Source organism: Nasonia vitripennis, chromosome 4 (assembly GCF_009193385.2).
Source record: "Nasonia vitripennis strain AsymCx chromosome 4, Nvit_psr_1.1, whole genome shotgun sequence".
Classification (NCBI taxonomy): domain Eukaryota; kingdom Metazoa; phylum Arthropoda; class Insecta; order Hymenoptera; family Pteromalidae; genus Nasonia; species Nasonia vitripennis.
Window position 1 is genome coordinate 13,924,409 of NC_045760.1, and position 22,310 is coordinate 13,946,718.

The window sequence follows — 22,310 nt, forward strand, 5'->3', positions numbered from 1 at the left end:
AGAGTATACAGTGCCGCCGTTATGTATAGCACGCGATGAATTCGCCAGCGCTCGCTCGGGACAATTAAAATGGGCCGCGCGCGAGCGACGGCTTGCGACTAATTACCGCGTTGTGAGACTATAAGCATACTCGTACATACGCGAAGCAGCCCTCCTCGGCGGCGGGCTCGCGGTTGTAATTTTACGCGCGCGCGTGTATTTTCATCGCGCAAGGATCGAGGAACTGTATATAGAATGGCAGACGCAGGAGGCTTTTCAAAATTGCCCTCGAATACTGTATAGTGTACATTCTCGAGCGCGCTGCTGCCTTTGTTCTTGGCGGGGGGGAGGAGATAGCCCCGGCAGTGTGTGTGTGTGGGTGTGTGTGTTATAGAGCGGGCGCAGCTCCGTGTGCCAAGGCCAGAGCTAATAAAGCTAATCGATTTAAGAAGCCGTGTTTCCAATATCCATTTAATTCGGTCAATCAAAATTCCTATTAGCCCGCGAGTGTAATTTCGCCGGCGAGGCTCTATATATAAACCCTCCGCCCTCTCTCTCTGACCCGTCCCTCTCGCAAGAGAGAGAGAGAGAGAGAGAGAGAGAGAGAGAGAGAGAGAGAGGAGAGAGAGCTCGGCTGTATTACAACTTGCCCTGCGAGATATTGGACGAGACGCGCGAGTGCGGCATGAGAGAGAGAGAGAGAGAGAGAGAGAGAGAGAGAGAGGATGGCTGTACCTATACAACGAACACCAGCCGCGTGCTGTCTGGCTACGGCTTTCGAACAAGCGCCACATCGCGCTGATGCAGCGGACTCGGTAATTATTTTTCAGCGCTGCGCGATCTCTTCTCGTGAGAAAAGTTGAGCGCCGTCATTTATTGCCCAGAGAGCTATGACCCAGCTTTTAGCACTCGATGCCGCATACGCACAGCGTCGCGCAGCGTCGAAGTAGCTCTCATTCTCCGAGCCAATTTCATTTTCCGGCGTCTGACGCGCGCATCCAATTAAAATTCCGAACGCCTTCGCGAGTTTTCGACGAACTTCAGCGTATTGCGCAATAAACGCGACGCGGCAATTTATTCTCTCTCGCGGCTCTAGTCCGATCGGAGCGATCTTCGACTCATTTTAATGTAATTAACGTTTTGAATGCGTGCTTTGTTTCCCTGTCCTCTCCTATGTACCGCCCGTGCACTGCGCCTTCGCCCTGTAATAAGCCGAGCTCTGTGTGTGTGTGTATGTGTGTGTGTGTGTGTGTGAGAGAGAGAGAGAGAGAGAGAGAGAGAGAGAGAGAGAGAACATCGATCAGCAGGACTGGCGGCGGCGCACACACACACACACACACACGCAGAGCCAATCTTATATAGGTATACGGACGTAAACACAGCGAGTCTCGCGCATGTGTTTGAGCAGAGAGAAAGACGGCCGAGCGAGTGTATGGAGTACCTATATATGTAGTGCGCGTGTATAACTGAGAATCGAGAAAGCGCAGGCGCGTCTAATTTGAATGGATTAATTAAGGTTAATTAAACATTCTTTTTTGCCCCCCAGCTAGCGCTCTCTCGGACTGATTTCCTCGAATCGAGCGATTCACGTCGCATGTACACAGTGCTCCGTTTTGTCCAAAAGATTCGACGACGAGTCGAGTAAATAATAGAGGAGCGAGAGAAAGAGCGATGGAAGGAATTAGGGGGGGGGGGGGAGAGAGAGAGAGCAATTCGAACAAAAGCCTTTGGGACGGAACAATCTCATAAAGTGATTTGCAATAACGTCTCGTTTAACCTCGCCGCGCTGTACCACTCTGTGCTGCACAGCAGTCGGGCAAGGCAATACACGTAAGTGAAGTCTACTACTGCAATTAATATGTCTTGATTAGTTTTCAAGAGCGCGCGCACGCGCGTTCTTTTTTGTTTCTCCTATCTTATACTCTCTCGCGCGTTACTTCCTCGCCTCGTCCGTACTTCTATTTAGTTATTGCGCTCGGAGAACAAGATAGTACGGTGTCTCCCTCCCGCGCGCGTTGTCTTCTCTCCGCTGAAAGCGCGCGGCTAGCTAATCAGAGAAATTGAGCCGGAAAAAGGCGGCGAGAACTGATTAAAAAATCGTTCACACACTCGCGTTCTCGCGAGACCCATGCAATACGAGTTTCCTACAATAATTAACGAGTCCAAGAGAGGATCGTTAATTATTGTATCGAAGAAGCGCTCGATCGCGCAAGAAAAGCAGAGCGATGTAATTACTTTTAATTCCCCTCGTCGGAGAGTCTTGATTAAATGGCCTGCGAGAGCGCAAAGGACAGCGAATATAGAGCGCCAAGGCAGCTCTCTTTTCGGCTTAATAACTCGAAACTGTTGCGCGAAGCTTCAACGGCGCTGCGGATGTGCGAGCCATCGGCCGCGATTATGCGACTCGTTGTAATAATCGAGATTGACGCTGCGACCGTAGCGTCGTTGTCTCCACCTGTTGTTTCGCATGCCTGTAGCCTCGCAAAAAGTTCGCATCATTTCTCGAGTCATGTATCGAGCGCGTGATTGATTAGCCGAGCGAGAGTCGAGAGCGCGGTGCTGCGCCGCAGCTCGTAGAGCTCGCACAATCAATGACTTATCGGGCGAGCCTTAAAAAGAACGAAGCTCGCGGCGCTGAATAGTTGCACGAGAGATTACCAATGCGCTTTTCCAGTCGGCGCTCTCTGCGCAGCGCACTGGCCCCGGGGGGAGCGAATCAGCTGCGCATCTCTATTGAATGGGCGAATTAGCGAGGAATGCAGCACAACACGTAGTATCGGACGCTCGCGATCATCGTTTTCTCTGAAAATCAGGGCGTCGGGAATCGGAATAAATTTGGCTAATCGGCCGGATAAGTCCAGGAGCTATATAGCTGGAGATACCGATAGCCGGAGAAAGAAAAACGAGACGAGGCAATAAGCGCGGGCTGAAGGTTATTTTTTCTCGTCTCGTAAAAAGAGCTGGAATTGCTGTGGCTTTTTGCCGACGGCACGAAGAAACGAGGGAAAGAAGGAAATAAAGGGGATCCTGTCCCCGGGACAAGTCAATATGCGAGACCTTCGCGAGCATAGACATAATCCACGTCACGCGAGAACAAATTAAAACTTGGCCGCTTTGCAATCTCACGAAAGAGGGGGCGAGCCTTATTCTCTCTTCTCTGCGTGTACGTGTGCGCGCGTGTTTCGTGCGGCAATTTTCCTGAGCGCTCGGGATATTTGTCGCGTGTTAGCCGTAAAGTGAATTGTTTCTGGGATTTCGCGGTAAATTGCCAGGGCCGAAATCGCACGGGATCGCCGGAGGAGGAAATTTCGAGGCCGGGGAAAAATTACGCTCTGGAGTGCGCTCGGCCGCGGGTCCAGCAGCAGCACTCTTGTAAATGGAACTACTGCTGGAGGAGAAAAAACGCACCGGAGAGACCTTTATCGCGCGCCTGTTATAGAGAAAGAGAGGGAGTAGAGTATACACCGTAGCACAGCGATTTTCTCGCGAGTGAATCTTAATTGCGAAACGCCGGCGCGGCTTTTCCTTCATTATCAAGCCATCAATTTGTGTGTCCACAGCGCGGCCGGGTCGCTTTGAGAGAGTTGGTTAGTTTCACTCATTAATTGTCGCCCGGCGAAATTGCGCGATCGTCTCTCCTCGGCGGCCTCTATCATTTTCCTTTGCGAAACGCGCGGCTGTACACGGCATATCCATCCATCCGTCTCTCCGGCTCACGTTGTGCAATAACAGCTGGTACACTACTGTTCTTCGATCGACTCTCAATGTTACTCGAGGTGCGCGATATTTCGTTGGATATAATGTCATTCACCGTGTAAAAAAAGGGTTGAATAGCCCAAGGCTTCAGTTTACGGAGCTAATACTCGCGGATAATTGATTTGGCGAAATTGCTCTCCCTCCCACGTGCTGCTTGTGTTCGGCTACTCTCTGGCTTCCACGTGCGCGCGCGTGTGTCTACGTGTATCTACACAACAAAAGTTTCTAAGCGCTGCGCGCAGTAATAACAATAATAACTTTTGTAACTCGCCGCGCGGCCCGGAGGCGGCGGAGGAGAGAAGCGCGCTGTAGCCGTCGCGTAAATTGAACGTCCAACTTGTATTTATATGATAATAAGAGCGTTTAAATATACGCTCTCGCGCTCGTGCGGCTGAACTCGCTACTTAAATACGTCGGACCCGCGATACTTTTCTCCTCGGTCGCTGCTTGTATTCTACACACACACGCAATTAGATATTCTCGCTCGCAGCGAATCCCTGCGTACACAGAGCGTATTCACTTATACGTATATTTCTAATATAACCGCATTTGCATATTTAGCGAAAGCAGCATCGGAGTGAGAGAGGGGGTTATTCGGAACTAGCGAGGACATATAGGCTGCGACGCCGCTTTTCACGATTAACCGATCTCCGCCGACACACTCACGGCATACTTTTCTCGCTAACGACATCCAGACGCGCGCGCTCATTTAATTTTTCTCTCGGCGCGCGAGTGTAACGACACAAGGCCGCCACTGCGCGCGCGCGACTACTGGGACGGATTCCCTGACCTCATCAACGCGCTTGGTTAAGCGGTCAGACAGAAAACGCTCTCTTATTATTCGCGCCGTAGGGTTATACGCACGCGCGGGTGAGTGAAAGGGGGTGGAAAAAACAGGCCGCCGGCGGAAGCGGCAACGACGACGACGACGACGGTGCAGGGAGAAAGGAAGCGGGGGAGGGATCTCTCTCTCTCTCTCTCTCTCTCTATCTCTCTCTCGGTTATAATTTTAATGACGGCGTGTCCGCGCGCGCGCAGACTATTAAGAATACGTGTCGCTAGAAACTTTTAACGAGACGGCTGCTGCCGCTGCAGCCACCCTCTCCTCGCGGCGGCTCTCCCTCTATATATACAGTATCTACTTCTGCCCCCCCCCCCCCACCGGTCTCGAGAAAGCATTATGTATTTTATAATGATCTCGCAAGAAAATTGCAATTTGCAGCGCAATGTCGCCGGCAGCTCGCGCTTCTTTTACTCAAAGTCGCTCCTTCTGCTTGCCTCGCTCGCTCTCCCTCCATCCTTGACGATACTCTCTCGCGCATGCGTACACGGTAGCAAGAAACGCGGAAATCCTCATAAGGCGGTGGAGTATACAAGGTTAGAAGTGAGTGAATCAAAACAAGTACATGATTGTGGATAAGCTAGGCATCTGCAGAGGGAGGAAGATCTCGAGTTAGAATTTTACTTTTGAAAAGGTGCTTGAATTCAGGTATCTGGGTACGACCATAAATGATAGAAACGAGATTAATGTCGAAATAAATAGAGACTCCATTCGAATTAATGCTTGCTTCTACGCCGTGGTAATTTACTTAAGTCGAGGCTGTTGTCTAAAAACGTTAAAAATAAGAATATACAAGGACAATAATACTGCCGGTGGTTCTGTGCAGTTGCGAAACGTGAACTCCTCACTAAGCGGGCGGACAACCGTTTAGGGTATTTGAAAATAAGATCTTGCAGAAAAATATATACGGGCCGAAGAAGAAGACGAAACCGGGGAGATGGAGGAGACTACACAATGATGAGTTACACAATCTGTACGCGTCACCAAATATTAACAGAATAATAAAATCAGCGCAGATTTGGGATGGGCAGGGCACATGCTTGAGAATGGGGAAACGACCGTACGGCAGCGCGTGTCATGAAGGGCAGGCCGATGGTAACATGACCTCCTAGGTAGACCTAGACGTAGATGGGGAGGACAACGTAAAAGCGGATCTGAAGTAGAAATAGGACGGGTGGGTGTCGATCGGAGGTGCATCTTAGATTGGGAGTTGACACAAGATGGGAGGCAGCGTGGAAGGCTTGCGTAGATGAAGACTGATGAACTTTCGAGTTCCAAATGCCATGTAAAAAACGGCAGGTCATACTCGGCTCCATGACGATTTTACTATATTCATAGTAAAATTGTTAAACTGATAAAAATGTGTTACGTGTTTTACTAGAAATTACTACATTATATAGTAAAAATTATTTTAAGAATTTCTCCGTGTGTCAGAATTTGAGGTTATAAAGATGATTTATGCTGTAATCAGAGACCGAAATCTATAATTTTTGTTTATCTGGTATTATTAAGTGATAAAATATCATTCGCTGTTATTATTTGTGTTTGGTGTTATTATTAATATTAACTCATGAGTAAATGTGATTAATATATCAGATTTGAAATATTGTACGTAACAATACTGTTTGGGTAAGTGGTAAGCGCTCGACTCCCATGCCAGAGATCAGGTTCCATTCCGTCGCCGCAAAACAATTTCTTTCTTTCATTTATTTCTTTCCTTAACAACCATTAAATATCCTCTCTTAAAAATGATGGCCTTTGTTGTGAAGCATTTAATACGTGATTCTGATTGGTTGCTGGTTGGTTGCCTAGGCAACGAGATCGAACAACTTTAAATTCACGCAACCCTCGAAACAGTCATAACTCATAACCCTGGTGAAATGTTTAAAGGTGTTTTAAAATGAAATGTGGAAACCTTGATAACAGATAAAATATATGTAATATAACTAGCAAACGATTTTGGTAAAAATTAATCATTACCAAAGGTGTAGTATTACAACGTGTGTATTGAAAAGTGGCACCTAACCCTGTTTGAAGTAGTAATAGAGTGTGTGAATATTATTTAGTTTTTTTTTTAATGTCAGTGAGAAGTTCAATTAAAGAATAAAGAGAGTTTGAAGATATACTGTGTCTCTATGCCCAAAGAAAGTCGCCCTCGGTGAGGTTTGAGAGGTGAATTTAAAGAAATGTTGTTCACTATCCGGAATCCCAGTATAAGTTTAAGTCAATAATTATACAATGCTCTTTGAATTGTAAAAAGGCTACTAGACATGTTACCTAGAAATATGTAACCTAGATGATTGTGATTTAACTTTGTTTTCGTTGATATTTCACATCAGGCTCATGCAGGAATTTTTTAATTGAGCAGGTCAAATTTTACTTATAGCCAGTTACGCAGAGCACTATCTCTAGCACACTGTATTTCTACGGCTTCACAGCATATTTTACATGGAGAAAGTGATAAATGTTTTGGCTTTTGTCAAGGTTTTAGGTAATTAAATTTAGACTTTTAACAGTTGTGAGAGATTTTGAGACCCAGATACCTGCTTTCTCCATTTTGCATTTTTTTTCTCATTCGAAAACTAACAGGTCTAGAGAGCTCATATTTACGTATATAGATTTCTTTTTGAGATTGTGAAAAAATATTTAAAAGTAAATTAACCTTAACTGAAAAACTTCTGATTTCGACTGCGACACTCATGTGAATGCAAACTTATGCACCTTTTGACTAAATAATTGTATCATGGGTGTTGTAATCGCACACAAAAAGAAATATTTCAGTTAACGTTGGTCAACTTTAAATATCTTTCCATAATCACAAAGAAATCTGCAAATATAGGCTCTCATTTCAGACCTCGAATAATAAAAAAAACATCAATCTCCATCTACAACTTTATTAAAAAATCAAAAATTATTATCTATGACAAAAAGCTAAACTCTCTATAATAATAATAATAATAATAATAATAATAATATGTATGTAATAATAATGGCAATAATAATAATAATAATAATAATAATAATAATAATAATAGTAATAATAATAATAATAATAATAATAATAATAATAATAATAATAATAATAATAATAATAATAATAATAATAATAATAATAATAATAATAATAATAATCGAATAAGCGTAAAATTATTGACAAAAAATTAAATTTAAAAAATTTCATTCCAGTACGAAATTACTATCTGAGATGGTACAATTTAATCAAAGCAAGTATAACCGTCCGTTACTATATAATATAGTAATTTTTTCCTGCATATGTAGTCAATTTTAATATCTAATTTCTCAGTGTGCGGGCTGTCTCTTGCTTGTTTGCGTTATTTATTTCAGCGCATCACGCAGCGAAACTTCTTCGTTTTCAGTGGTGTGCAGAGTGAATTTCAGGCACCTTGAGGGCCGAATTAAATCTGTGGAAATTATTTACATTTGCTCGAGTGGGCCAGCGGAGCTAGCCTATCGTAACTGCTCAACATCATCATCGCTCGCGTCCAGAGAAGATTTGAAATGCATGAAGCAACAGTCGAAAGCCGCATTACTATGCGGTATTGTCATTGTGTTAATAATCGGCGAGAGCCCAGCCCCGAGAGGGCCCGTGTCGGATAGAGAAAGAGAAAGGCTTGCGTATGTACACGTACACACTGCAGGTATACACTCGGCTCGCGGTGAGTGAGGCTAGAGATCCGCAGCGAGACCATCTCCATTTGCAATCTCCATTTATCTCCGGTCTGGCTACCTCCCTCTCTCTCTCCCCTCTCCCTCTCGCTGGCCCACACATCTACTCAACGTATTCTCGTAACTCTTGCTCGCACGTCCATTAGAATATTAATGCGAATTGATGCACGTGTCATTACTGTAATGGAGTCGTTGGACCTGTCCACGGTGAGACCCGCTCGCTCGCTCACAATTTCCTAATACCCTGCGCAGACAGGTGAGCTAAAGAGTATGCCCTGCACTATCAAAAGCAATCACGGAAATTGCGGCTGTCTTTTCCGAATTTAAATACCGCCCGCGCGCATACATACCAGCGAAACGCGAGAGCACTTTATACGCATTGTCGTGCGCGCCGCCTCTACAGTCTGCGGCTCCATTAATACTCGTTATTATTATGTACACGTGTATCGCGTATTACCTTACGCAGCCAATTTCTTCTTCGAGACACTTGTCGACGAAAAAACGCTAGAATTCGGGATTATTTACGGCCCGGGGATAATCCTAGCGGCTGTCTACGGTCACGTTCCTGTACTTTGCTGAACAGGTGCTTGCCGCCGCCGTGTTTTTAGCCGCGGAACTGGAAAGAGCTGTCTATGGGCTGCTGGAGAGGAAAACACTGGCGGACCGGTAAAGCTTGATTGCAGTCGTTCAGGAAAAGAATTTCTTTTTGCTTAAATCAACCCTCCGCCCCACATAGGCTCATCCCAGTTCAGAATATTTTCTTCTCGCGCTGCATCAGTACTATATACGTCCGCGTGTACTCCCGTAAAATGGCGTCGTTCTACGGCGCAACAAGGCGAACAGGGCAATTTAATTGTTGCAGCGGCGCGGAAGCGAGGCGCGGGAGAGGGAAAAATTGAATTACAAAGCTGCGCACGTGAATCGCGAGCTGTGCTGCATATGCGCTGCTGGTTGTAGGCGCGTATATATAACAAAGCGCGCGGCGCGATGTGAGGGAAAAGTCGAGCCTCGAGGCAGTTTGACTACGGCTGGAAATGCGAAACGCGCAGATGAAATCGGCGCGATAGCGGCGATAAAAGCACTTCCGAAGACGTGAAATTTGCCATCAGTTTTGCGCTCGCATACCTGCTGGGACGAGAAGAGATCTTCTCTTGATCTGCTCCGCCATGCCTGGGCCGCTGTATACTTGCGCAACGGTGATGCGATTCTCGCGCGCGCGCGCCTGAAGAGAGAGAGAGAGAGAGAGAGAAAAATGAGCGAGAGCGCTTTTTCACTGCGCGAGCTTCAATCCAATCCTTTTTATAGACCTTTCGATATTTATAGAGCGCTGCTCGTCATTTTAAATCTGCTCCACACGCCTGTTGATATATCGTCGCGGCGATAAATTATTCAATGAAAAATGCCAAACTTTTATGTATTGCGCGCAGGTTAGCTTCCTTCTTTCTCTCTCTCTCTCTCTCTCTCTCGCGCGCGCTCTCAGGAGATGGACAATGTTCGTATATCTGGTAGGACGAGAACGATTATTTCCTTATCGACGTATTTTCTCGCCGGTATCGAGTTGATCGATTATAGTTTTAACGAGTTCGACTGCCTTCGCATATTTTGCTATCAGTTATTTGTTCTACAACAGTTGAAATTAATTGGTGCGCATATCCGGGAAGGCATCGGTGATCGTCCACTCGACTAACGATGCTATACGACTCTACTCGCGCGGCTACGGTCTATCTCACGAGTTATTTTTCGTGACAAGATTTTCGGCGCGATTACATAAAGGAAAGTTTCCCCTGTCGGACGTAAAGCGCGATGCAATTCCGCACGGAGAAAGTCGTACATAGAGCCGAGAGAGGAAACAATGGGCATCCACTTAAGAGCTGAGTAAAGGGAATTGATGTTCCATTAGCCTCGACTTGAGAGAGTTAGCGCGCAAGTCATCGCGGGCGTAATGTAGTCGAAAATTATGTGCGCGCACTCGCGGGACGCGATGTATGTGTGTATAGCCGCGATGCTATAGAAATCGCCGCCGATGGAAACGCGGCGCGCGCGATAATGAATCGCCATGAAATTAGAGAGAGAGAGAGAGAGAGAGAGAGAGAGAGAGAGAGAGAGAGAGAGAGAGAGAGAGGAGGGTCGGCCGAACGATCGTATCTGCGGCTAATGGGACACACAATTAACGCGCCGTATATCTCAATTGGATCATCGTCAAACGCCGATAGAATTAAGTTAATTAGCTCGTTACACGTATACGCGCTTGCGCGCAGCCATATGACGACGCAGCATAGCCAGCGAGTTTTGACGAATGTGCGACGCTCGTTAATCGAGGCTGCATTCCTCCTCCTCCTCTTTTTCGTCCCGCGCAGCCAAGGCGAGACACAATGTACATCGCGCACACGATCTTTATTTCGCCTCGTTAGCTCGTAGGTGCGTATAACTCTTCTGCGAATCGATCTCTGCAGCGGCGAGCGACAAACACGTCCTGTATACCTGTCTCTCTCTCTCTCTCTCTCTCTCTCTCTCTCTCTCTCGCTCGGTACCTCATTATCTCGTCTTCTCGTTTTACCGCTCCGGGACACGGCAATTATTCGCGAGATTTCCTGCTAAACGATATAATTATGCGTAAAAAATCGGCAACTTTTCGCATCAGCGCGAGGCTGCCACTGACGCGACACTGCAAGCTCTATCTCCCTCCGCGTTTAATGCACAAACCGCTTCTCATCTCGCTCTCCTCATCCGACAAATGTTCCGACGAGCCTTCCGGCTTTGGGTTTCACCCCTTGTTCTCCTCTCTCTCTCTCTCTCTCTCTCTCTCTCTCTCTCGCTCTCCACCTCGGGCTGATTAGAAATTACTTTATGAGATTTTCGAAATCCCTTTCGAGGTTTGTTAATAAGCTCAGAATTGGTAAAATTTCTCTCCTCCTCCCAGCGTAACTTCCGCTATACTCCGTCTAATTTCGCGATGTTACTCGAAGTAGGTATTTCACTGCGCAGCATGAACAAAGTGTACAACACTTGTACCGGGAGGTAATTAATTCATAATTTACAATTCATTTCAATGCGCGCGCTCCCGTCGCCACCACTTGTATGCATTGTTTTGCGGCTGGAAGACCTCCGAAGCTATTCGCCGCACATACATCATATTCTACTCCCGATTTTATTAGTCATCCTATACCGAGACAGCGGCTGAATTCTCCGCTACACCGATGTCCGCGCATTATCAGGTCAGGATTCGCCGTCGTCCCCTCCGATGCGAGCGTTATGTAACATATATTATGCGTGTAGTCTCCTTTGCCGTGTTGCGTTGGTCACTGTTCGAGTCATCTAACCGAGTCGAGTGCCCTCCCTGGCTGCCCCGAGAACCGCCAGCTTTTCACGCTATGACAAATCTGAACAATTAACGAATGGCCGTCGGGAGGCGTTATTTTCAGCCACCATCATGCGAAGGTGTAGATACGATCGAGCGGAAGCTGTCTATTGTACAGCTTTATTTATTGTTACTGTTTATTTGCTGCGAGAGACATTTGGCGTGATGAGAGCGATTATACGGCTGCACTAGCACGCGTGTGATATCTGCATCGCTTTTATTCGGGTTGGAAATGATATTCTGCAACAAAAAATAAAATCTAAATCAGGGCTCCTGGTAGCAAATGGCCGATAAGTTCTGGCCCGTTCCCTAGCGACTCGGTAGAAATGAAACCCAGAATCCGTCGAAATATGAGTGTAGTTTCTACGCTGAAACCCGAGTAGCAGAAGTTCTCTTAATTTTTTGCGCATGCGCGCGTACGAGTTCAGGCCAGGCACAGGCGTACTAGAAGTATTGTAGAGGCTGTCTGCTATGTTATACACAGCAGAATAGCATAGCAGACAGAACTACAGTTTCCTGATTTCAGTCAATGTTGAATGATGAATGTTAGTCTATTAATTCATCTAGAATGATTTAGAAGGGAAAATGTATTTTCAAAGTCACAGTTTATTTTGGCAATGAGGCCAAGGCAGAATTAATGAAAAAATAATCGAAATCAATAAAACATTTTGGCTCTCACTTGAAAACGCTATCATGCTTAGAGTTGACGTTTTGCAGCTTAATTTTTGTTGGCATGTTGTAACAATATATTGGGTTAGTTATTCTAGCTGATATGAATTCGACTTCCGTAACAGAGCTACCTGCATTTTTGACGCCCAAGCCATAGGGTTCAGGAGATTGAAAAGCCGAACCAAAACTGTTAGTAAAAACTAATATGGCAGTCTGTTTTCTAAATAATTGAACAAGTCTTAACGCAAAGAACAGACATCCACCTTTAATATCATGGATTTACCATGATTATGAGAGGTGGTGGTTGAGCGTAACTGGCTCGCATACTGATGAAGTTGAAATACCTGTGCAAACCTCATCATTGGTGACTTGGGTGCATTGATGACACTTTTACACAGTAATTATGGAATAATACAAAAGTCCAGTCAATTACCTGGTACTGTACATACTGTCATGTATGAGAGCATGCATGTGTAGGGAGTTAGGTTTTCACTATTAATGTGCACCTTAAAAATCATGTTTCCCTTTAAAGGAGCATTTTAGATAAATTTATAGGGTATATATATTCATCAATTTATATGAATATTTTCAAGTAATGTCAATGAAGAGCAGGATCATTGGTGTGAGAAGTAAAGGTTATATGAACAAATCATAGTGGAAAAATTCTACCGAGATTTCTTCCAGAAATCATGTCTAGGTTATCCGGGATTTTCATCTAGATTCTACTCTGGAAACCTGCTATATTTGAAAAATCTCGGTAGTTTCCAGGTACTTTCTCGAATGCTGCTACCAGGGTCGTATGATCGGAGAACAATCAGAACAGATCTTCTATTAACGTTTCCAGAGCGCCTGGCTCGAATTGCACTCACTTATATAGTGCGGCATTAGGTAAGGCGAAGAGGGAAAAGAGAAATCAGCGTAGCAATAAGAAGGACAGCTATATACGGCGGATTGCACTCGGTGAAAAGGGCTCTTTGCCTGCGATCTATAACTTTCGCATTACACCTCTCTCTGTCTCTTGGAGTTTTCCCAAGCTCGCGGCGAACCTTTGTCGCTACTCGAGACGCATAAAATTAAATCGGATCGGCATCAGAGGTATAAGTACGAGAAGTAGAGCCGCCGCGCTCGGTTTGCACAATGTGCGAGACGTTACGTAGAAACTCGAATTGTGTTTTGAACTTTCGCGCTATTCCACGGCAGAGAGAGAGAGAGAGAGAGAGAGAGAGAGAGAGAGAAAGAGAGAGAGATAGTGCTTTCTTGCTGCACGCCCATACCTAAGCCTTCCATTCACGTCGTTGAACTAATCATCGAAGCAGCTCTCGTCCCTTTTATAACGTACGCACCTGAACGTTCATCAGAGCGCTATATACGACTGTGCAAACTCGTCCATTGCGCGGTGTATACGCGTGCACATAACGTCGCGTCAACAATCGTCGCGGAGATACACGGAAAGGCTTTCAGCTAAATTGATATTGTAATTTCGAGAAGATTTTACTCTCTTTCGCGCTGCCAACAGAGAGGCTTTGTGGACTCATTCATCTCTCTCTCTCTCTCTCTCTCTCTCTCTCTCTACTCTCGTCGTATTGGAAATCGAGCAGCAAGCCGCGATGCATCATTATTTTTCGGGGCTAGCGCTGGCCACTTTTATTTCACTCTCGATATTAATCCGCAAGCTGCCAAAGTGAAAATGCGCACGCGGCCATTTCCTTGCAAAAACAAAGACTCGGAGGAGAGCCGCCGGCACAATGGGGCAGAAGAATTAAATTGGATTCGATCCCCGCGCGCGTCTCTCGAGGAAGCCAAAAATAAATCTGAAAAAATATGTGTTTTACGACGAATGTTAGCTAGCGGCGATCAGACCCCTAAAGCTCCTTTGCCTTTTCTCATTTTCTCGCTCTGTTTTCTCTCCTCCCTCTCGCCAAAATTACCATAGCGCTACGCGACGGCGGCGGCGGCGGCGGGTAACAACTGCTTTAGGCGTCGGTGGCGTCGGCGGGCCCTCTTAGCATCTGATAAACTGATAAAACCGAGCTGCCCGCGTATATAGTCGACGAGCAGAATGGCGTAGCATATATAGTGGTATATAGCGAGCGAGGACAGCCAATCGCTCGGCCCTTTCCCCATGCGCATAAATACGCCCCCGAGAACTCATATGCGCCGCCGCTTTCATGTCTTCTCATGGCGTAAAAATAGAGATTTGATTATGGCGGTCCTGGAATTTTTACCCGACCACGCGAAGCATAATACATGCTATTTTTCGACGCGCGGGACTTAATTTGCTGCCGCTGCTATACGTTTTACTTTTTCGAAGACAACCCGCTGTTTGTCGGGGGCCGTGTAAAATTTCACGCTAACCGACGCTATATCATCTCGTTGACGACTCTGCGGATTACTCGGCTGTGCGCTTTTTCCCTCCCTTTTTCGAGCGGTCCATATAGTCGGCGCGTTTTCCAATATCGGCGCGCCATATTTAACGATGTTGAAACTTGTTCCGATTATACGGATCAAGAGATAGCGACGAGCAGGTGGGTGAAATATGTTCATTCGTATCACGCAAAGTATTTCATCGGGCAGACTTGTTATTGCCGTATGAATCAGAATCAATTCCGCACGAGCTTTTTATCATCATACGGTACAGAACCGCCGGCCGTACTATGCAGCGGCGAGGGCCAATATACCCAATGATAATTCGGTATAGTAGCGCAAGAACAGCAATCAAGGTCGTCGAGCTATATGCGCGAGAAAGTCAAGCATAAGGGGAGCGGCGGTCGATCCGCGGAATCCGCGCTACAATGAAATTAAGGTAAAGTGGCAGTCAGTAATTTTATACGGCCATCTCAGCTACTGATATTTGGTACCTCCAGTCGCTTAATCCGGAATCCCCGCGCGCTGGGCGAACTCGTCGTTTGAGCAAGCGCGGGCGGGACAGGTGGAGCTCGCAGCCGCCGCGATCTCATAAAATTGAAGGCATTGTTTATGGCTCGGAAGTGCAGCTCGAGTCGACTCGGTCTTAAAAATGCTCGGCTGCTGCTCTGTATGCCTATATGCCGATGGGAAGGGGCGGACTCGCGGTAATTGAAAATTCGAGACTGTCGCGGGGAATTAAAATTAGCCGCGAGCTGTATGTACTTTCACCCAAATTGGCAAAATACGGCATCGGTTATCAGTCGTCAAGTCCGAGGTTAAGGCGAGACTCGCGGACTTCTCTGTATAGGTGAGAGAGTATGTATGGTAGTATTATGGCAGAGAAAGCTAAATCGCGCGCAATTTTCCTCTCTCTCTCTCTCTCTCTCTCTCTCTCTCTCTCTCTCTCTCTCTCTCGCGCGCAGTCTTTCCTCCGGCGCTCGTCGCCGCCATGATTGCTCATGGAGCCGAAAATATGCGCCGCCGATTGAATTCGAACCGACGGCACCGGCTGTCTCCCTCACTCGCTGCAAAGAAGCGTCCGCCGGTTTTATGGTTAATTTTGCAATTTCGTAATTGCCTTCTCGACGGGCTGTATTCTCGCTGTGTCGCGCCTTTGTCTCTGCGCATCTCTCGATATTTATTATATTGTTGTACCCTCCGAGAAAGTGGGTATGTCTGTGTATAGACCGGGTATACTAGGTGCGCGAAATTAGAGCTAGCCATAATTCACGGGATTATGTACCGAAAGCGCAAAGTTCGGGCCTTCCATAATGCTCGGGCGTAGTAAATCAAGAAAAAGCCATATCCCGCCGGAACTTTCGTATTATCGCGGCCGTACAGCATCTCTGCGCTGCGCGTACGCGCCAGGGAAAAATGGAAATTGTGTGTATAGTCGTACGCTCCGTATAAGGGCAATCTCGGTTTCACTCTCTTCGACACAATAAATTTACGGCGCGGTCGGCCGCCGCTCCGTCGGGCTGTGTGGGCCGGTGCAGAACATAACAGTGACTATTTATTCGTTTATGTACGGGCGCCAGAGAAGAGAGAGAGAGAGAGAGAGAGAGAGAGAGAGCGCATATAACGCGAACGGGGACAATAAGTCTGCGGCCTCGTTTAATAGAATAATTAAGGCTCGCCTCGTGCGGCAGCTGATGCAATTAGCCTGTTTATTTATGAAATTCATATTCATGTATACGAATGAAAGTATATCCAGCCCGGGCGAATGCGCTTATCTCCCGGATGATCTTTCCCGAAGAAAGTTGCATTAACGATATCTTTTCACTGAGTGTGGTTCGTTAGATTTTTTTTTTCGTGAAACGTCTACGAACAAGAGTCGCAGTTTACAACGTACGAGAGCGTTGCGTGGAGATACTGTACGACTGGAAAGAAGGTTATGGATTGAAAGAAAAGCGGCACGATTCTTACGATTCTTACAATTCTGTCGCCGGGAAAGCACTTCATCTGGTGCATGCGCGAGTTGATGCTGCCGAAGTGGTGGTGCAGTTCCATTGTGAAAATCGAACTTGCTCTGTGTGCGTGTGTATGTAGAGCGTTCACGGTCTAGCACCGTCACCGCCGCAGTGAGATCGCGCGACGCAATTGAAAGTAGCAAGAGAACAGGCCGATCTCTCTTCTCTCCCAGCTCCGTTCCGCTTGCTCTTTTTCGCACTTCTTTATGTACCGTTAACTAGACTCGCGCTCGCTCGCTCGCTGAGAGGAAAAAGCAGAGCATCAGCGACGCCGTATTATCCGCGCACACGAGAAAGGAGCAGCGCAATCCAGCGTGCGATTCCCGCAGTCTCTCTCTCTCTCTCTCTCTCTCTCTCTCTCGCTCTCTCTGTGCCTCGTGCGCCGTATGTGTACACTCTTCTGGTCAGGTGAACAATGAGTCGTGTATGTACACAGGATATTTCACAGCGTCGTCAGCAGGTTTGGGAGAAGACGCCGATACACAAGAGCTTGTATACAGGAGGCACCGCACAGTACACACTGCACGCACTGAAACGGGGCCCGATAAATCGTCCGACGCTAAGAGGTCGGAGAGATTCCACAGCTATTTACGCACTCACTCGCGGCTGACAAAACGATTTCACAGAGCGTTTGTACGTTTGATATCTGAATAAAGCGAACAAGAGAGCACAGCAGAGCAGCAGCATCGGACACACGCGAGACCGAGGTGTTACGCCTGAAGAGAAAGAGAGAGAAGGGTGGGGAAGCAGGGCTGCAGCTGGAGAGGGGCGCGAGAGGAGCGAAAAAACGGACCGAGTTCTCGAGGATAGCGAACCTGTCCCGACCGAAGTCAGGGCCCAACTGACTGCTGTTCCCTCTCTCTCTCTCTCCTGCGGCGGTGGTGGCGGCGGCGGCGGCGGCTGCTGTTGCGAGTAGGGGCCCCTCTCTCGGGCCCACAGGTATAAGCGGGCTCCCCTCGCCGCCCCCACCTCTGCGACGTTGCTCGCATAGTCGAGCGGTGCCGAACGCAGAGGGGAAAATAAAAAGCAGAGGATGGAAAGGATCCCGTCGAAAGGGGCAAGGAGCCCGGAGAGGGGAGCAGCGCTGGAAGAGGGGAGCTCTCTCTCTCTCTCTCTCTCTCTCTCTCGCCTCCCTTCTCCTCTCTCGCCGCACTCCCCGTTCCCCACACGTCTCTCTTATTCAATTATATTTCTCCACGGTAAATGCCCATATTGTTACGTTTATCAATGCTTGGCTAAGTGAGGCTCGCGTAGCCGGATAATGTCGGCCAAATTCTATGCACCCTTCGCCTCCTTTTTTCCGCGTGCCCCTCTCCGCGCGCCGCACATGTGCTTCATATGCGTGCGATTTTTTTGCGCCGAGTTTCGCAAGCGTCATGTGTGTGTGTGTGTGTGTGTGTGTGCGCGCGTGTGTGTGCGTGTAGCCGGCGGTTGGCTGAACGATTCCTCCGTCGTTTTATTTTTATCTTTCTCGCCGTTTTCTGCGATGCATACGAGATCGCCGAGCTATCGTCGCAGCTGCTAACGCGGGTAATTAAATCGAATCATTCGATAGTTTGACGGTTTATACGCGGGATACAAGTCGGCGGTATACACGCAGCGAGCTATCGTTAAAAAGTTTGTAACGCTGAATTTTACGCAACGATGCGTACGTTAATGCTGTCGTTGCGCGCGCCGCGAAATGAATGCACTCTCAAAGTACAGCTTATGTAATAAATGTTATTATAAAGCGAACGCGGCAACGTAACCCGACAAGTTATTATAACGAAGTTGGTATTCCGTAAAAAATGCAGTGCCGTTCGAGGCCGCATACACGTATATAGTGTATACAAGCCGCAATGAGAGCGCGAGTAGTGGCTGCATGCCGAGGCGAAAGCGATGCTGCTTTTCCGACATACTCGAGCGATTCGCTCGGCAGAGTACACAGTACATGCGCGGTATACCTGTATAAGCGCTCGGCCGAGGTGCAACGTGCTCGGTCTCCCCACCTCCCCCCGCGCGTCTTTCTCCTTTTCTCGGGACCCTATCGGGTTAAGAAATCAATTTGCTCGGAGGCGCGAAAGCGTATAGAGGGCGAAATTTTTATTGCCGGCGCTTTATCCTCGCGCATCGGATTCATGAGCCGTCGCGTGACGTGTATAATAAAATTTACTTGCCTCGTGTGCTTATATTGAAAATGAAAGCGTGCTCCGCAGCGGGTAATTAATAGCCGCGGCTCGATTACGAGCAAACAACTCGTTACTTTTAGTTATGGGTATATAGTGTGCCGAGATGTGTTATGCGTATAATATACTATAGCATAGGTATAGCCGGTGCGTTCGGAGCTCGACCAACCTTGAGCGTGCAGTTGTTGTTGTGGTTGACGGGTTGGTAGCCGGCCATGTGGGGCGGCAGGTGGGGGTGTTGGTAGGGCCTGAGGTGGGGCTGGTCCTGGGCCTGCTGCATCATGGCCTGGGCCGCCGCGTGGTGGTGGCCGTTGCTCGGCATCTGCTGGGCCTGCTGCTGGTGCGAGCCGTAGCCCTGGGGCCCGTCCTGGGGCCCGGCGCCGTAGGCCGGCGAATGGGGGCTCGGGTCGGGCGTCGTCGCCGTGCCGTTGCCGCTCGTCGAGGAGCCGTAGCCGTGGTGGGACTCCGGGGCCCCGTGGTGAGGGCTGCCCGCCAGAGACGGGTGGTGGGGGTAGGGGTTCATACCAGCGGCTAGGGCGCTCGCCAGCTTGGCCGATGGGAGGGGGCGGGCCGGGAGACCCACCGCGCGCCTCGAGTCCGAAAAATCAGCGACCAGCTAGCCCGGGCTCACCAGCTTCCCTGTTCACGCCGTCCTCGAGTACCAGCGCGATGTGTCCACTTCCCGCTGCTGCGGCTCGGCTGTGTCGACGATCGAGACGTCCTGCAACAAGCAACACGGCCAAAAATTTAGTCGCTGCCATGGTTATAATATGATATGGTCACGCGGCTCTCGGCTCGGAAATTCCCTTCGCGCGTCTCATCGGGCGCAGGATTCGCGGAAACTGAAACAGCGTGTTATGAATTTATGATTCGCCGGTTATACAAAGAGTGCCATCGCCGAATTCCACGCTTTTTCGTTGACACATCGCTCCTTCGGCGAGCGGCGTTTTTGTTTGGTGTTTTTTTTCTCGTCTTCAAATCCTATTTCCGGAGGAGAAAGTGTAATTCCCGCGGCTTTTCCACGGGATTTCGAAGCTTGCAGGCGGCGTCAGACCGAAGTAGCGAGAGTTCGAAAAAGTTTGGCTTTTAATTTTTCGAGAGTGCAGCGCGGCCAATCGCGTGCGTCGTCGATAGCTCGCGAGAAATCGGCGCGATCGATTCGTCCAATCGGCCGGACGTTAACTCTCGCTCGCCTGCAATCTCCGTATGTACCTGTAGCTATACGTATATACGGCGATACGCGACTAAGTCGACAGGCTGCGTCAGGGCGTGCATTGTAAAGCCGGCGCGGGGCTGCTGCTGCCCGGACAAAGCTCGCTCTAATTACTCTCTTTATGATCTTTTCCGTCGTCCAATCAGATTTCCTCATTTCCCTGGACCCTCTGGAAAGTAGTCTCATTAACTCGCTACCGCGCCGCGTCCAACCCTTCTCCCCCCCCCCCTCTCTCTCTCTCTCTCTCTCTTTCTCTCTCTTTCCGTTCTATAATGTATACTTTTCTCTCTTTCTCTCTCTCGCTCGCATTCAGGCGCGCCGCTCTGTTTCTCCGCTGTTTACATGAATTCTTCGAGAGTTACGAGCAGCAAGTTTCAGCAAATATCTAAGATTTTTACGAGCCAAACTTTATTTCAATTAGGCGCACGAACGTCCCCGCGTATAACTTCGCTGTGGCTGTGAACGCGAAACGAGACTTGTCTGTGCGAACGCTCTTTTGTTTGGCCCAATTGTGTATACAGCTATACATAATAATAGAAACGCCTAACTTTGAGAAGATTACAGGTATAATCAAGCGGGGGAAAGCGGTGAATAATTAGGTGCCGGTCGCACTAAATACAGATGGATTATCAATGCGATGCGCTTCGAAGCAGGCGTAATTATACCTGTATAATGCGTATACACGTACCGGTGCGCGCAGTCGAATGCGTAATATTAATTTCGGTTTCCTTAAATATTTCGTTGGCAGTCGTCGAGTGAAAAGGAGATTAATGAGCGGCCGTAACTCACCGGCTGAAATGCATCAGCCGCGTCAGCGCGGTAAAAACACAAAACCTTCAATTTAGAAATCCAAATTACACAGCTCTCTCTCTCTCTCTCTCTCTCTCTCTCTTTCTCCCGGCGCTCGTTTTTTAATCATCATCATTCTCGCTCTCGTGTCCAGAGCGCCGCCGCCGCCGCAGCCGATTCCCGGAACAGTCCACGAGAGATCCGGCTGATATTGTTATTCCCCGGAGTTAAAATATATTTCCTTATCTCCGTGAATACGCATCGGGTGTATACCTGCTGGTGCTTGTGGCGACACGCCGAAAAACGGCCGATTTTAATTAATATGAGCGTTCGACCTTTCTCGGTAAGGCCCAGCGGGTGACTCGTACAGCAGTCGTCGGGAGACATAAGTGTCAGGTTCTTTCATCCTCGCTGTACGTGTGCACTGTGAGTAACCGTGTAAGTGTGTACGTATGCGTAGCGAGAAAGAGACAGAGAGACGAACGCGGGCGATCCCTTACGCCAGGTAAGTATCTTTCTCTGTTATTGTGTGCTCGCGTCGCAGTTGTGTAAGTATTATAGGCCCCGAGAGCGGTCATCCCGGGCACAGCAGTATACCTGCGCCTGCGCGCGAGGTTAGCGATATTCTTTTCTTCTGCGCCGCTCTCTCCCTCCCTCTCTGCCGAAAAGCGGCCGTTGTACAATGGGCCTATATGTATACAAGGCTCAACTCGATTTCCAAATATACAAGGACCCGGAGCGCTCGGTCCCGAGCTATAGGTACACAGCAGCCGTGGCGTAGTTGAACGAAGAATCGGCTTTTAGCACATCCACTCCAGAAGCGCTCCGCGTGGAGGAGAGCAAACGCGTCGACAACGGGATCCGGCCCTTGTAATAAATTAGACGACATAGAGAGTAGATCTATCCGGAGTGGAAGTCTACGACTACTGCAGGACTGGACTCGCGGAACCGATGGCTCGGAGATAACGAGATGATAACGTGGGACTATACTGGTAATTGCCAGAATGATAATGACGAGAGGGAGCTGCAGTAGGAGGTGCCGCTGCCCAACTCAGACGACGCGGTGGACGAGGAAGAGGAGAAGGAGGGGGAGGATGACGCGTCAGTGGTGGCCGGCTGGTGATGAGGACGATCGGACGAGATAGCGATAATTAACGATCGCAATCGTACGAAAATGAGGAGTACCACGGAGAAAGGGCGGCAAGCGCCGCCAAAGCGAGAGGGAGAGAGCAGGGCCGAAGACTAGGGTAACGAGCGGTCCAGCGATCTTATTAGCGATAAGCAGCGCGATAACGAGAGCGTTTCGTCGATATCGAGCGATAACGATTGCGATCGCCTTTGCAGAGCCGGCGTAACTCGCTGCCGCTGTTTCGATACTCATTCTGCAAATCTGAGAGACACTTTTCTCGCGCGTGCGCTGTATTATGTCTGTCGATTTTGCAATCTCTCTCGCTCTCTCTCTCTCTCTCTCTCTCTC

General features: G+C 48.2%; 1 protein-coding gene across 6 annotated transcripts in view; it reads right to left on the reverse strand.

Moving 5' to 3' along the window:
* Positions 1-18,943: 18,943 nt before the first annotated feature.
* Positions 18,944-22,310, reverse strand: part of LOC100114694 (ecdysone-induced protein 75B, isoforms C/D) — a 138,425-nt gene continuing 135,058 nt past the window's right edge. For all 6 annotated transcript variants that reach the window (XM_031929766.1, XM_031929763.1, XM_031929764.1 and 3 more), the window contains one exon: positions 18,944-19,552. In XM_031929766.1, the coding sequence (XP_031785626.1) occupies positions 18,959-19,354 (396 nt within the window). In that variant the 5' untranslated portion in view covers positions 19,355-19,552 and the 3' untranslated portion in view covers positions 18,944-18,958. The remainder of the gene's footprint in view (positions 19,553-22,310) is intronic.